Here is a 16,334-nt window from a genome sequence, read left to right on the forward strand (position 1 = left end):
GGTCAGCAGGGAAGCTGTCCCCAGGGAGGAGGCCTATCTCGGGCACGTCACATCACGGGACAGTGGCACGGTTGCCCCTCCGTTGGTCTTCCTTGGTCTTCTTTGCTCTTGGTGCCTCTGGATGTCTGGAGCCAGTGGCGGAGCGGGGGGGGGGGGGGGGGGTGGCTTACTGGGCTTAAGCCCGGGTTGTTTTTTCAGAAGCCTGGGGTCTTTTGGAGTGTAATTTTTTCATAATTAGATGCCTGGATGACAACTGTATTAAGCAAAAAACTACACACAATATTTAAAGCACATAGCGCACACTGTGGGAATTTACGACTGTGCGTAAATCCCCCCTAGTATTGGTATGTTCCGAGCTCAGGCACTAAGCGGGGCGGGGCAGCTGCTGCATGCGAGTGTGCTGTTAGAGAAACGGAGCCAGGCAGACAGAGGAGAACTGAAGTTCGACCAGGTACCAAAGCAAATCATTCGTACTGTACAAATAATGTAAATATGTATCGCGAAAGATTGATATCAAACAGATCACTTGACCCATATGACGTTACTTACTCTTCGAGTGAATCAACAAATGGCGAAATGAAAAGCCGAACAACAACAATGCTGTTTCTTTAGAGAGTCTTAGCTTACATGTGTGTTTATTTCATATTTTCAGTTGTTTCCCTCCACAGCTAAATAAATCGGTTTCAGTAATGCACTGATATACAAGAATGGACATAAGGAGCTTCTTTCAAAGAAAAACTCTGGTAGATGTTATTTTATATATTATGCTTTGTATATTGTTCAGTATATTTCTATGCAAAACAAGAGGAACTTCAGTACACAGCAGTATATTCACAGTTGAAACCAGATATTTACATACACTTTATGGAAAACACAAGAACATTTTTTTTACTGTACAACATCAATTTAGAGTAAACTTGTTTTGTTTTGGATAAATAAACATTGAAATATCTTTTGAATTAGTTAAATGTCAGAATAAAGAGAGACAGAGCTTCTATTTTTATCACTTTCATCAAATTTAGGAGTACATATACACTAAGTTTGTTAATTAATAAGAAAACTGCAGACGATTCCATTCTGAGCTGAAGAAGCTTCTGATTGGTTAGTAGAGTCCATGTGAGTAAATTGGTGGCACAGCTGTGGATGCATATAAGGCAAAACACAGAGCCTGTTTCTGTGACATGGGAAAATCAAGAGATGTCAACATGTCTGTGAAGGTTCTCAGTCATCCAGGTCATCGTAGTCAAAGAGATGTCAACCAAAACACCAGGAAAAGAATTGTGGACCTCTATAAGTGTGGCTCAATTTTGAATACAATTTGGTGCCATTTATAATTAAGAAATACAGATAGTTTCTCTCTTTACTCTTAAAGTTAACAAATATGTTTTTTATATTTATCAATCTAAAAAAAATAAACATTTAGTCTAATTTGATGTTAAAATTAAAAAAGTGTTTGTTTTTTGATCTGAAGAGTAAATATCTGGTTTCAACTGTATATTTGATGATTGTCAGCAAAAAGAGGGAGAGAGAGGGAGATGGAGAGAGAGGGAGATGGAGAATGAGGATAGAACAGAGATGAACAAGAGGAGGTGAGACACACATGTTAGTCAAACGACAAAAGAGTGACTGTGTCCAGTCTGTTCCAAATTTGTTAGAGGGCTATCAGCCATATCATCCTGAAATGCTTGACTGCAAATCTGAAGAAGACTTCCTACAGATCCTCAGTGCTGATGAGGTGAGGAAACGGTCTTCCTGTGACATGCACGTTGCAAATTATCTATGACATTCCCATTCTATGTAACTTGGTCTTAAGTTTGGAGATGGTACTTTGTCTCACTCCAAATAATGCTGAATCTTGGTTATGTGGAATACCAAGTTGAAACAGCCCTATAGCATGGACCCTATCTAAATCTTTTAAATATGGCATGCTTAGAGCAGATACCCACGGACTGCTGTATCAGGGTCATGCTAATCACGAGCCAATCAGCCACCTGATTTTCAGCACCTGGTTTACTGGAAGCTCACATCAAGAAACAATAGCAGAACAAGTGGTTTGTCGTGGATGCAATCTACATACTCAACTCTGCTGCTCAACCAATGAATAAAAATTTCATTATAAATGTGGCTCCATTTAAAGGGAAAGAAACAGGCTTTGCAGTAGTATAGGATTTATTATCAAAAAGCATTGTTACAACACACAAATAAACAAACACTAATTGAATCACTTTTGTGCTGCATGTTCTCTAAATGTTAAAAAAAATAAAACAACAACATCTGTTTGTACATCTCTTTAAAAAACAACAAAACAAAGAAAAACTCTGAAATGAGACAGAACTGTCTTTTATGCTGCTTACATATGTTAGCGATTGCCCTTCAAAAATAATTTGATTTAATGAATTAAATATTTATTTAAAATTTAACACACGTTGATAAACAAAAGAACTAAATAATGATCTGGAAGAAAAGGAGCACACTGAACTTTAACCATCATTAAATGTAACATCAGGGTTTCTCTGATACAATTAGAAGAATAATGTAATGAACTGAATTAAGAATGCTGAGAGTTTTTACTGCTCTGGACAGAAAATGCTGATTTGAATATCGGTCATCTTTTCACTCAGGTGTTGCAGTGATTTGACTCCTGGTCAGTGCGAGCTCTACCACCTACACACTGCTATGACTCTGTCCCACATTTTCTAAACATAACACTTTTAAGCAATATCAATTATCGTATCTCATTAACAAAATCCTTTTCCACAGATTCTACAGCCTTCATTCCCTTGTGTGAATTTGTGTGAGCTTTCAATCCTGATTGATGAGGGAATCTTTTCCCACAAGTGCTGCAACTATATGGCTTCTCACCTGTGTGACACCTCATGTGACGCTTCATGTTAATCCATTGACTAAATTCTTTCCCACAGGTGATACAAGGGTAAGGTTTCTCACCTGTGTGAAGTTTGACATGTGTTTTCAGGTTGCTTGTACTCTTAAAAGTTTTTCCGCATGTCATACAAGGATATGGTTTCTCACTTGTATGAACCCTTCTGTGAGCATTCATTTTTGAGTTGGAAGCAAACACTTTCCCACAGGTGCTACAGGAATATGGCTTCTCACCTGTGTGAACTCTAAAATGTGTAGTCAGAAGGGATCTAAGGAGAAACGTTTTACCACAGATGCTACAAGAATATGGTTTCTCACCTGTGTGAACCCTTGTGTGAACAACCAATTTTGACTTGTAATTGAATACTTTCCCACAGGTGCTACACAAATAAGGCTTCTCACCTGTGTGAACTCTAACATGTGCAATCAGGCGTGATTTAAACTGAAAAGCTTTTCCACATATGTCACATTGTTCAGTCTTTTTTCTTGTCCCACTTTGACCCTGACTCTCTGACACAGCAGCCATTTTTACTCTCTTACTGTCACTTTTCTTTCTGCAAAGTCTCCTCTTCTTCAACTCTGCATTTTCAAGTAACCCCAAGTCCACATGGTGACTTTCTTCCTGATCTTGGCTCTCAGCAGAGCTGTGAGAGATTTGTTCACTGTTTGGTTCTGCTTCACTGTGGTCACTTTCCTCATAAGCAGGAGTCACCATGAAGATATCAGGCTCCAGCTTCACTCCCAGCTGCTCTCCCTTCTGACTGCTGCAGAGATCCTCCTGTTCCTCATTAATCTGTGGAGAGTCTGGGTCCTCCTGGTCTACACTGGAGCTCCTCACCTCGCTATAGATTGGCTGGTTTGCGAGTGGCTCCTCCTCCTCCGCCGCCTCCTCACAGACATGTAGTTGTTGGACGTCTAAAAAAAAGAAATGGAATTTTTTTTTTTCTCTAAAACAACAATCACCAGAGAAAATATATTTTGATCTGAACCATAAACAGGTCTCTACATAGTGAGAATTTGGCCCACTGAACTTTGCAGAACTGTTGTAATTCATTAATTAGAGGGTTTTCGAAAAACCGTCTTTTTACGGTCACGCCACAGCGAAATCTTCATTTTGTTTTTCTTAAGGTGAACTTGCTGGTATGTTTTGGATTATTATTCTGCTGCAGAATCCTAGTGCCCTTCAGTCTCTAATAAATGGTCGGATATAGGGCCGGGCCATATTATACCGTTCACGGTAATACCGGTACAATGTTAAGCAACGATAAGAAAACGCGATACAATATGGGTGAAACGCACATGCGCAGTGCCTTTGTTTTCATATGCACATGGCTGAAAAAGCATGGAGGCAACAGAGAATGAGAAGAGAAAAAGCGGATTGTTGAGTGAAATGGATGAACCAGAATTAGTTTGTAAAAATGGTGCCACTTCAGTGATGTGGAACTGGTTTGGTGTCCATCAGATACACAACAAAGCACTTTTTTCCCCCCTGTAGAACATGCAAGCAGGCCGTCGTTATTGCCGTATAAGGCACCCGTAAATCTGGGTCTTAAACTCCGTCCACTTCAAGTCCCAAAGTCAAACGAACACTGCAGCATCCCTGAGAGTTAAAAACTGTCTAAATTCTTTCATCTTTAATAAAATCCATCAGCATTGCTGCTTTACCAGGTGTAACTATGAAGTTTAACATCCAGGCATCCATGAAAACAGAATTTATTACACTTAACGGAGTTAGAAGCTAGCAGGAAGTTAGCGGAAGTTAGCTCGCTAGTTACCCAAGCATGATATACCATGTTCTGACTGAGAGATTTCTGAAAAAATTCAAACGTACAGCTCGGCTATCACTTCCAACATAAATGAAGACAGGAAACTAAACAGCAGTGACGTTTGTAAGGTTACTGAAGTTGGGCTAGCTGGTATATAATGATGTGCTAAGTGATCGCTAGCGACACAGCTATGTTAGCATAACAAAACAATGAAGCTGGAGGATGAACGCTAACACTTTTCCACTCAACAAAAGTTAATGTGAAGGTTCCTGATGGTTAGAGACAAATACAATCACATGGCAGGATGCTGTAAACGGACCAAACTTCAGTCAGGAGAACAACTGAGATAATCCATCCACAATACGAGGTTAGTCATTAATATACTGCAACAACATGGGAATAGAGCAGCTGTGATAGAATACAGCATTAATGAATCAATGGTATAGAAGTGGAGGAAGTAAGAAGAATGAGTTGAATAAAGTTTTATTTATCCGACTGCTTTATTTCGCTTAATGTGCCTTATAACCCCATGCACCTTATGGTCCAAAAAATACATATTTGACTTTTTTTATTTGGCACACTGCAGTTTAATGTAGCAAAACACCTCTTTTTAACTTCAGTGGATATTATACATGGTTATGCTCAGGATATGTCAGCCCATTTCTACTGGAAATGCCTTTTGGTTAAACTTTCAGCACTAGTAAAGTTGTGAAGTTGTATTTTGTGTCGCAGAAATTATATCGTCAGTTATATCGTTATCGCAAATTTTCAAATATATATTCTGATAAATATTTTTGGCCATATCGCCCTGCTCTAGTCGGATATTCTCCTTCAGGATGTTTTTGTAGACAGCAGAATTCATGATTCAATTTACCACAACAAGCCTTGCAGGTGTGAGGCAGCAAAAGCAAAAGCCCCAGACCACCAACACTGCCCTCGCCATATTTTACTGTGAAAATGATGTTCCTGTTCAGAATTGTTGTTACTTTTACACCAAATGTAAAGAGACACATGCCTCCAAAAAGTTTCCCTTTTGCCTCGTCAGTCCACGGAATATTTTCCCAATGTCTTGGAGATCATGGAGACTTTCCTTTGGCAAAACTGAGACAAGATTTTATGTTACTACATAGCAGTGGTTTTCACCTCGTAACTCTGCCATGGATGCCATTTTTGCCCAGTCTCTTATAGTGGAGTCATGAACTTTGACCTTAATTGAGGCAAGTGAGGCCTGGAGTTCTTTGGATGTTGTTCTAGAGTATTTTGTGACCTCCTGGATGTGACCTCGGGAGTAATTTTGGTCATTCGGTCACTCCTGGGAAGGTTCACCATTGTTCCAAGTTTTCTCCATTTGTGCATCATTTGGCTCTCACTGTGTTTCAGTGGAGTCCCAAAGCCTTAGATGTGGCTTTGTAACCCTTTCAAGACTGATAGATGTCAATGACTTTGTTTCTCATGTTTTTCTTTACATTGTGGAATGATGTGTTGGTTTTTGGGATCTCTTAGCCGGCTTCACTTTGTCAGAAAGGTTCTATTAAAGTGATTTCCTGACTCAGCCTGCAAAAAGGTGTGATTAATCAGTTAATTCGTTATTTAACAAGGGGGCAATTCCTTTTTCACACAGCACCAGGCAGGCTTGGATAACTTTTCTCCCTTGATAAATGAACTCATCGTTTACGAACTGCATTTTGCATTTACTCAGGTTATCTTTGTCTAATATTTAAATATGTTTGATGATCTGAAACATTTAAGTGCGACAAAATGTGCGACGAAAAGTCAATAATCTTTTGACTTTAGACTTGAAAAAATGTTCTACGACTTGCAACTTTGTTAAGTCTAATTGTTGAATGTTGTAATCGTAGTTCTTAAATTTGTAAAGTCTTAGTTCAAACTATAGGATCAAGACATTCCTTTGTCCCCCTCCCCAGCCTCTCGAGGTCCTGGGAGGAGGCTGTAGTGTTTTATCACAGACACATCCCTTGTAAAGACTCTGTTTGATGTTGCTTCCTGCTTTTATGATCCTTTTGGTGAGCAGGAGGTCACACAAACGCACTCGCATCACTCACACACTCACACACACTCACACACAGTGCCTTGTCTTTGTAACCAAGGGGGGTTTTACATCAATACTAGAGACGGCATGATGCCACTTTTTTATGTCCGATGCCAATATCATAAATTTGGATATCTAACAATACCGATAGTTTATTTCACAATCAAACTGTTTGTTTTTTTTATACCTTGCTACATTTTGTATAAGTTATACTCAAGTTTAAAAAATAAACACTAAAGCTAATCTGTTATACATATATGCAAAAAATACCCTGCACCCAAAATATTTCATAGTTCAGCAATACTAATCAAGCTAATAAACTTAAAGGGAACCCCGACTATTGTGACAAGTTACTCTAAATATGTTACAAATTATCTCCAATAATTAAAAACATACTTGAGAATAACTACAATTTTTTTGTTATTCATTAAATCTTTGTTGTTTAAAACTATTTTGGAGCCGTGGGAGTGGCCATGTTTTTTTTAGCACACAATGCATTCTGGGATGATGACGTGTATTGGTTGTCGGCGGTGTAGGTGCTTTCATTCAGCTAACCTGTTTTGTTAAGTGTAGCACCGGTATTAATTAACTTGCCTATTAGTGACCTTGTTACGGCTTGGTAGACCAGCACTTCCGGTCTTTAAGGCTACGTTCACACTGCAGGCGAAAGCACATCAAATCCGATTTTTTTGACCCTATGCGACCCATATCCGATCATGCTATGACAGTGTGAACGGCGCAAATCCGATATTTTCAAATCCGATCTGGGTCACTTTCGTATGTGGTACTGAATCCGATACATATCCAATGTTTTAGAAAGCGACTGCTGTTTGAACAGTCAAGTCGCATTAAATCCGCCTTTTACGTCACCGACACAAGACTGAAGCCAATTATCAGCGCCAGAGAAGCGCCCGAGAAGACATCGCGAACGCTTCCTGGCCATCCAGTGTAGATGTCAGTGAAACTGTTGGGAAGACAACGTAAACATTTTATTTGTACTGTATAATCTGCAGATTCTGACAGAAATCTACAGCTATCCTTTGAAGCACCGCTCCTCTCTTAAACGACAATAAGGATCATTATTAGGTTATCTACATTATTATGTAAATAACAAAATAACTTAAAGCAAAAATTGGGAAACGTGAAGTCCGAATTCTTTATATTAAGGGCCATCAGTCAAACAATACTGTTTGCTCTGGGTCTAAACAGAGCGCGTTGTGTGTGACATCTTCTTTTGCGCATGCGGGCCGCTTTGAGCGTTCACACTAGAGCGCGTTTGCTGTCGCATTTTATTTGTAGTGTGAACGAGCAGACAAAAAAATCGGATTTGATCAAAAAATCGGAATTGAGCATTAAGACCTGTAGTGTGAACGTAGCCTAAGTCTGACGTTATTAGCCATTTCTGAGTGGAAACTCCGCTGCAAAAATCAAATGATCACTGCAGCATTACTGAGAGTTGAAAAACTGTCTAAATTTGTTCATCTGTAATAAAATGATCAGTGTGACTGCTCTGCCAGGTTTAACAATTAAGTTTAACATCCAGGCATCCATGAAAACAGAATTTATGACATTTAACTGAGTTAGAAGGTAGCAGGGAGCTAGCTCACAAACCTCCATCTAAATATAATATACCATGTTCTGACTGAGAGATTTATGAAACAAATTAAAACGTACAGTTCTGCTATCACTTCCAACATAAATGATGACAGGAAAGTAAACAGCAGCGACATTTGTAGGGTTACTGAAGATTGGCTAGCTGGTATATAATGATGTGATACGTGATCGCTAGCGCGACAAGCTATGTTAGCATAACATGGTAAATGGTCTGTATTTGTACAGCGCTTTACTAGTCCCTAAGGACCCCAAAGCGCTTTACACATCCAGTCATCGACCCATCCACACACATTCACATACTGGTGATGGCAAGCTACATTGTAGCCACAGCCACCCTGGGGTGCACTGGAGGGTGAACACTAACAAATGGACTTTTTTTTCCCCATTCGATAAAAATTAATTTGAGGGTTCCCAATGGTTATAGGGACAAGTGCAATTGCATGACAGGATGCTATAAACAGACCAAACGTCAGTCAGGAGAACAGCAGAGATAATCCATCCACAATATGAGGTTAGTCATCAATATACTGCTGCATGGGTTTGGCTGCATCGTAGGTGTTTAAAAACACTTTAAAATGATTAGCGGTGATAAAAACCGAGAAGCCGACAGTGATCACTGACTGTTTTTAGGGGCTTGTTGAGATTAAACAGAACAAGATACAAAGCATTAAAACATGCTAAAAACACAACAGTCTTATTAAATGCAGAATACTTTGGGCCCAGAAGCACGATTCATCACGTTATTACTTAAAGACCGAATACACGGAGGCTAACAAGGGCTGCCCAAAGAACATCTGGATTAACATACGGCTTCAAAAAGTTTAGGTGCTTTACAACAAATGCTCAGTCGCCGTTGCCATTGAAAAGCAGTAGCCGCATACACACCAGTAGTTTTCCCTCACTCTCTCGTCCTCGTGTGATGGATTGTTTTCATCTTCATCAAAACTAAGTGCTGGTTAACTATTTTCTTCCTCTCTCTCGGTTGCTCTGGTCCAAACTGGAAAGGTTGAACAGAAGCCATTTCCAATGCGCCGCTAACTGTGAACTCGATGTGGTGCAACCGTATGACGTCACTACCCAGAGTGCATTGAGAAAAAAAAATAACAATGGTGGGCTATTGGTAGAGCTGGGCGATAGAACGATAACGATATGTATCGCGATATAACTTTTTCTCGATAGAAAAATTACACTATTGCGATAGACCTCGCCGCTCTTGTCCTCTTAAAAAAAAGAAAAAAAAAAGAACAGCCAATCCAAATTAAGTAGCGCAGAGCCGAACCAATCACAGCCGCAGCGTCACGTCGCGTGACTTGTTACGTACAGCACAAGTGCCAAACCGCACATGTGTATTTGTTTGGGAAGCAGCCAGCCACCGTACCGCCCGGGTAATGGAGGAAATGAGTGTGCCGACTAGAGAAACATCAACCGAGCGTGACCGAAGGTTACCGAAGAGAAAACAGATGATGGTTCCAACGCCGGAGAGATTGTCGAACGGAAGAGCCATAGAAGTTCCGTAGTGTGAAGGTATTTCGGCTATTTCAAGTCTGACAAAAAACAGAGTAGCGTGCACTGTAAATTGTGCCGAAAGCAAGTCTGGAAATACAATAAACTGGTGCATGCTCAGGCTACGTCCACACGTACCCGGGTATTTTTGAAATTCACTGAAAACAAAGATTTTTAAAAACTCCGGCCAGGGTGGATATTTTTGAAAACTCAGTTTTTGCATTTACGTGTGGACTAGAAAAACGGAGAAAACGCATTTTTTGACGTCACACTGTGCGCCACGTTATTGTGTCGGTGAAATGAATTTCTACAATACTGTTACTGTTAATTCTACTCTCTGCAGTGTTTAAATGCTTACATATACACACAGTTACTGTCCCTCCACACATACGACTCTGTTCTGCGTCTATGCCCCAGCTTTGTTTACTTTTTCCCACCGAGGCTTCTAGACTTCTGATTGGCCAACATTTCTGCACGGTTAGGAATCTAGCGCCACCTGCTAGCAGCGTTTTCCTTCATTTCTGCCTTTATGTGTGGACGGGATTATTTTTTAAAACGAAAACGGAAAATCTCCGTTTTCAAAAATACCCGTGTACGTGTGGACGTAGCCTCAGTCTCTGACTGGAAGCGCTAATTCGTCATTCGGCTTTTGTCAGACTAAAGTAACTGTTAAAACTGTTTGAAAAGCTAAGCTATACAACAAGGAGAGATTGAGAATTTCCTTTTAGTTCTCAGTTTATTTGATATTGACAAAAGTTAGTCAGTTTTGTCTGTTCTTCTGTAAAACAAACTAAGATTTATTTTTAGAATTAATATTTTGTTTCTAAGTGGAATTGACAATTTAGTCTGTTTTGTTTGTTCTATTTTGAAACTTAAACGCTTTAGCGGCTGCCTTTTGTGTAGTTTGCAATATTTGCCTTTATTTATCTGAAAAAGTCTCATGTTCCTTATGTACATCTACCCTGTTGAACTTATTATGGGAAATAAATATTTAAATAAAAACAAGCTGCTGATTATTTCACATTTTACTTGTGAGCAACGGCACATTTAAATCTTACAAATATAGTTATTTGGCTGATATCGTGATAGATATCGTTATCGGCTGAAACAAAAAAAACATATCGTGATATAAAAAAAATCTTATATCGCCCAGCTCTATCTATTGGTAAATCGGTTTGATATAAAACGTGCTTAAAAAGAAATCATATGTGGTATTAAAAAACGGCAAATGTGTTATTGAAAGCACAGTACATATTTTAGTGCAATCACGTCTTAAAAGATCTCTAAAACCCTTTTAAACCTACACCATCCTTTCTATTCTGGTATTTTAAAGAGTACTTAGCGGAAATATTAAACAACCTAAGTAATGTCTGTGAAGGTTCTCAGTCATCCAGGTCATCGTAGTCAAAGGAGCTTGCAAAGAAAAGCGTCTGGACTTCTTTTAAGTTGCTTGAAGACGTTTCACCTCTCATCCGAGAAGCTTCTTCAGTTCTAAGGTCAAATGGTGGGGAGTCCCAGATTTAAACCCAGTGGGAGTAACCCCCCACAGAGGGACAAAAGGACCCCCTGATGATCCTTTAATCGCCTGAGCCAAGGTGGGAAACTGGGCGTGGGACCCAATCAGCCAGAGTTTCGGGTGAGGTCAGATGGCCCAGGATGTGAGTGGGCGTTAAGGCGTCTGGGGAGGGAACTCAAAACTGGATTATAGATGGCAGAGAGCTGGTGTCGTAAACCCCCGCCTCTGTTCAAAGATGGTCGCTCACAGTGGACATAGATGGCTTCTTTCACTCCTCTTTCAAACCATCTGTCCTTTCTGTCCAAAATGTGAACATTGGCATCCTCAAAAGAGTGTCCTTTATCCTTAAGATGCAGATGGACTGCTGAGTCTTGTCCTGTGGAGGTGGCTCTTCTGTGTAAACCCTAAGTAATAGGGTTGCCAACTCCCAGCCCCCCCCCCAAAGAAAAAGGGGAACCACCCTCCTCCTCATGATGCTTAAACGACGTAATCGACTTTAATTTAATGCATGTGTAAAGCAAAAGGGAGTTTTCAGCTATGATCATCATTCATTGTGCACAAATGACTAGCAGAGTTTTGGCCAGTTTGGTCTTTTGCAAATGCAGAATAATTAACTGAAATAACTTAAAGTGCACATTTCTGTTCATTGTTCAGTTTATATATTTTTGTTTTTCAATCTTTATAACTTGCACATTGACACATAAAAAAAATGTACTGCAATGAATCTTTGTTTTGTACTTCACGAATGTCTACACTGTTTGTCTGCTTTTGAAAATTTTCATTGAATGTTTATTCTGTGAATTTATAGTTTAAAGAAGGACTGTTATTGCAGCCAAGTTTAATTGAGCTGTATAACGGAGGTGATATTTTATCATTACTCTGTGTATACTTTGTAAGTTCAGTTACACTTGTTTCATCGTGTGTCAAGATAAATACAGATATTTAAAAGAACATATGGTCTGTTATTTACATTTAACATATATTTGCAACACTGTTTAAAAAAAGACTAAATAGGTCTTGAAATTCAAAGTTTCAGAGTTGAGGATAAAGATTTGAGACTTGCAAAATAATGACTTGTTCCCATCTCTGTTCCAAAGAAATATCATATCCTTCAATGATTTTGAAGGACAATGAACATCTCAATCAACTCTGTTACTGAAGCATCTTAATTGGTTTTAACAGAAACGTGATGCATTCTTGCTGCTTATTAAAGTTCTGACCTTTATTTCTTCCTGTGAATCATCCCAGTTTTACAAACCTATTCTGTGCAGCTTTATATCGGGTTTCCAGGTGGTCGCCAGCAGTTTGAGCCACTCATCATCAGTTCTGACACCGTCCGCCTCCAGCTTCACTGCCAGCTGCTCTCCATCCGGACTGCTGCAGGGTTCCTCCTCCTGTCTCTCTTTCATCTGTGGAGGCTCTGGATCCTCCTGGAATTCTGAAGAGAGAAACAGAGGTGAAATTCTGAAACCACCAAGGTTAGTTTACCACCAAGCCTCAGTTATTTTGTTTTTTTGATGCATGCAGGCAGCAAGCCGAGGAGATACCACAACACCCTCCCTATCTTGTTGTGACGCCTGATAAGCGGTAAATGGGCTGATTCTTATATAGCGCTCTCCAGGATCACTCAAAGAGCTGTATAAAATGTGCAACATTTAAAGATTTTTGCCTTCTAGCTAACATTCACACACATTCATACTCTGATGGATGCATCGAAGATCAACTTGGTGTTAGTATCTTGCCCAAGAATATTTGGCAGACTGGGGGAGGCAAAAACCAACCTTCAGATCAGTAGATTTAAGTCACAGATCATCAAATTCAAATAATAATAAATGCTGAACTATGAAATATTTTAGGTGCAGGCTATTTTTTGCATACAGAATAGCTTTAGTGTTTTGGTTTTTAAAACTTGACTATGAACTTATAGAAAATGCAGCAAGATATTTATAAAAAAGCTTTGAGTATAGAATACACTATATCAGATTCATATCAGTATCTGACATAAAAACGTGGTATCGTGCCATCTCTACTAAACAGTTTCCAACCACAGGAAATTTTAGTGTCTTCTTTTTTTATGTTTGAGATGCAATTTTTATATACACTGTAGGAAAATATATTATAATGCAAATTTGCACAAATTTTGCATCAAAATAAACTATTTCCAACAATGTAATTTAAATTCTAATCATCCCAGAAACTATACAGAAAGACATAAACTCAAACATGAACTTTAAGAACATCAGCAGATCTTTGTAAATGCCCTATAGGAAAAAAATAAATTTTCTGTGAAAGTCTAAGGAGCTTGCAAAGAAAAGCATCTGGACTTCTTTAGGTTGCTTGAAGACATTTCACCTCTCATCTGAGAAGCTTCTTCAGTTCTAGTGTTAAATGGTGGAGAGTCCCAGATTTCCGAGAGGAACAAAGGACCCCTGATGATCCTCCACCTAATCACATGAGTCAAGGCATGAAACTGGGTGTGGGTCACAATCAGCCAGAGTTTCGGGTGAGCTCATTGTGAAACCTGGCCCCACCTTATCATGCGAATTCCTGAGGTCAGATGGCCCAGGATGTGAGTGGGCGTTAAGGCGTCTGGGAAGGGAACTCGAAACTAGACTATAGATGGCAGACAGCTGGTGTTGTAAACCACCGCCTCTGTTCAAAGATGGTCGCTCACGGTGGACGTAAATGTTCATGTAGAAATTCATGCCCTCTCAATTAGCTCAAGATTTAAAAAAAAGGCTAAGTTTGGACACATCTTCTTGTTTAGTCTAAGGAGGAGTCTCGGAAAGAAAAGCGTCTGGACTTCTTTAAGTTGTTTGAAGAGGTTTCACCTCTCATCTGAGAAGCTTCTTCAGTTCTAGTGTCAAATAGTGGGGAGTCTCAGATTTAAACAAACAGGGACTGGTGATCCTCTACCTAATCACATGAGTCAAGGTGTGAAAATGTGTGTGTGGGTCACAATCAGCCAAGGGCTGTATCCCAATTCAGGTTCTGCAGCCTTAAAGTACGCAGCCTCAACGATCCTCAAGGGCTGCGTACTCAAAGACCGCTAAGGCCAGAAGTGCGAGGCTTGTAAAATGGGACGGTCTAGCCTCCGTTGCGCTGCCCAGGTTGCCTAGCAACCATGATACTAACAGCTGGAAACGTTTCATACAGCTTTGTTTAACAGAAATGAAGGAGAAAATCTTTTGTTCATTTGTTTTTGTTTCTACATGAGCTTTGATCATTCTCTGTAAGATTAAGCTCAGCTATTGAACGGCGTATATTTTAAAGTACAGGCTTTAAAACCAAGTTAGTACAAACGTCACTAATGTCACATAACTTTGCCGACATGTGGCCAACAGTAATGTTTAATGTTCTTCGTTATTAAACATTTGCACATGAATAAGTGACATAATATTCAGTATTTACTTAAAGTTTACTCTTCTTTTTTTTTGGCAAAATTATCCACACCCACCGCCGCGCATTGTGGGATATGTTGGGCCACGAAGTCTACAACGCCACGTCCTTAAAATTCAGGGAAATGAAGGACGCATTTCAAGCAGCCTTTGAATTGGGACAGCCTTCGTCGCGTCGCTGTGACGTAATCGCCCTTAAAATGCGGCCTTTAAGGCTGCAGACCCTGAATACAGCCAAGGTTTTGTGTGTGTTCATTGTCAAACCTGGCCCCACCGTATCATATGATTTCCTGAGGTCAGATGGCCCAGGATGTGAGTGGGCGTTAAGGCGTCTGGGAAGGGATCTCAAAACTGGATTATAAATGGCAGAGAGTTGGTGTCGTAAACCCCCGCCTCTGTTCAAAGATGGTCGCTCACAGTGGACATAGATGCTTCTTTCACTCCTCTTTCAAACCATCTGTCCTCTCTGTCCAAAATGTAAACATTGGCATCCGTGAAAGGGTGACCTTTATCCTTTAGATGCAGATGGACTGCTGAGTCTTGTCCTGTGGAGGTGGCTCTTCTTCTTCACGGGACTAGACTCTATGTTTTGCTTTTTATACTATACTTACTATGTTTACCAAAATATGAGGAAATCAGGGGCAGCTCAAGACTTAAAAACCTGAACTACATGCTGGCCTTAAACTCGCTGCTTTATCAGCATCAAGGCGTTTATTTCTTTTCAGGGTTTTACTCCTGCTAAACAATAATCTCACAGATGAACTCAAACTGCACTGATTGTTTCAGTACGACTGTGAAACACAGCCAAACACACCTGACTGCAGTCTTTAGCTGATGCCCAGTGTCTGATATTTTACACAAATTAGACTCCGAAATTAAATTAATCACCAAGGTAACAGCTTTCTGCTCCCAGCTAACATCAGAGAAATCCCGGAGACGCTGACGAGCTTTCATGTCTTCATCAACAGAGAGGAACCTGAGCTCAGCACACGTGTCCGTACCTGAGCCGTGTGAGTGTGTGTCGGGTCTCCGGCTGATATCCAGCAGTCTGCGCTGACGCTGGATCTCCTCCTCATACTGGACGATGGTTTTCTGAACCTCGCAGAAGATTTGTTGGCAAACAGCAGCCAGCCTCTCCTGTATGAACTCTCTCAGAGACTCAGCTGAACACATGGCTGCTTCAGCTGCTGCGGGTCGATAGAAGCGACAGCGACGCTGTGTTATTGGTGTTTGATCGACAGGAACAGGAGCGATACTTTACTGTGTCTCTGAGCTCAGCCCGCTTAATCAAACCGGGACCAATGTCTGCGCAAGCGCAGCTCCTATCCCTGCTCTGCTGTGGTTTGCCGTGCGCGGTCACATGACTCCCTGCAAACCGCCCCAGATCTTACGGAGTCCTGAGAGGGACAAAAGAGACAAACGGATTCTCAAACTGATACACACACGCTACCGTGACAATGACACGCTGTCACATTTTATAATTCTCCTCTAATGCCTGTGTTATTTGTGATGTTACTGAAACCATCGTCTTAAAAAAGGTGATTGTCACAAGAAGTTTATAACATTGTGGAAAATGTTGTTATTGCGATATTGTTGTGTACAGCTGG

At 40.2% G+C, this 16,334-nt stretch overlaps 1 protein-coding gene across 1 annotated transcript; it reads right to left on the minus strand.

The window, feature by feature from the left end:
- Positions 1-2,285: 2,285 nt before the first annotated feature.
- LOC113017749 (zinc finger and SCAN domain-containing protein 2-like) lies at positions 2,286-16,073 on the minus strand. Its single transcript, XM_026160862.1, has 3 exons — positions 15,729-16,073; positions 12,588-12,767; positions 2,286-3,795 (listed from the first exon to the last, which is right to left on the minus strand). Exons 1-3 carry the CDS (start codon positions 15,898-15,900, stop codon positions 2,726-2,728), a joined length of 1,422 nt encoding a protein of 473 aa, XP_026016647.1. The 5' UTR covers positions 15,901-16,073; the 3' UTR covers positions 2,286-2,725.
- Between the last annotated feature and the right edge of the window lie 261 nt (positions 16,074-16,334).

The sequence above is a fragment of the Astatotilapia calliptera genome, unplaced genomic scaffold, assembly GCF_900246225.1.
Source record: "Astatotilapia calliptera unplaced genomic scaffold, fAstCal1.2 U_scaffold_2, whole genome shotgun sequence".
Taxonomy (NCBI): domain Eukaryota; kingdom Metazoa; phylum Chordata; class Actinopteri; order Cichliformes; family Cichlidae; genus Astatotilapia; species Astatotilapia calliptera.

Bases quoted from the DNA above. Each gene is read 5' to 3' on its own strand.
- LOC113017749 (XM_026160862.1), bottom strand. From the start codon at position 15,900: ATGTGTTCAGCTGAGTCTCTGAGAGAGTTCATACAGGAGAGGCTGGCT. The intron at 12,768-15,728 runs GTACGGACACGT...TTCTCTCTTCAG, and splicing joins CACACACTCACACGGCTCAG to AATTCCAGGAGGATCCAGAG. The intron at 3,796-12,587 runs GTTTGTAAAACT...TCTTTTTTTTAG, and splicing joins TATAAAGCTGCACAGAATAG to ACGTCCAACAACTACATGTC.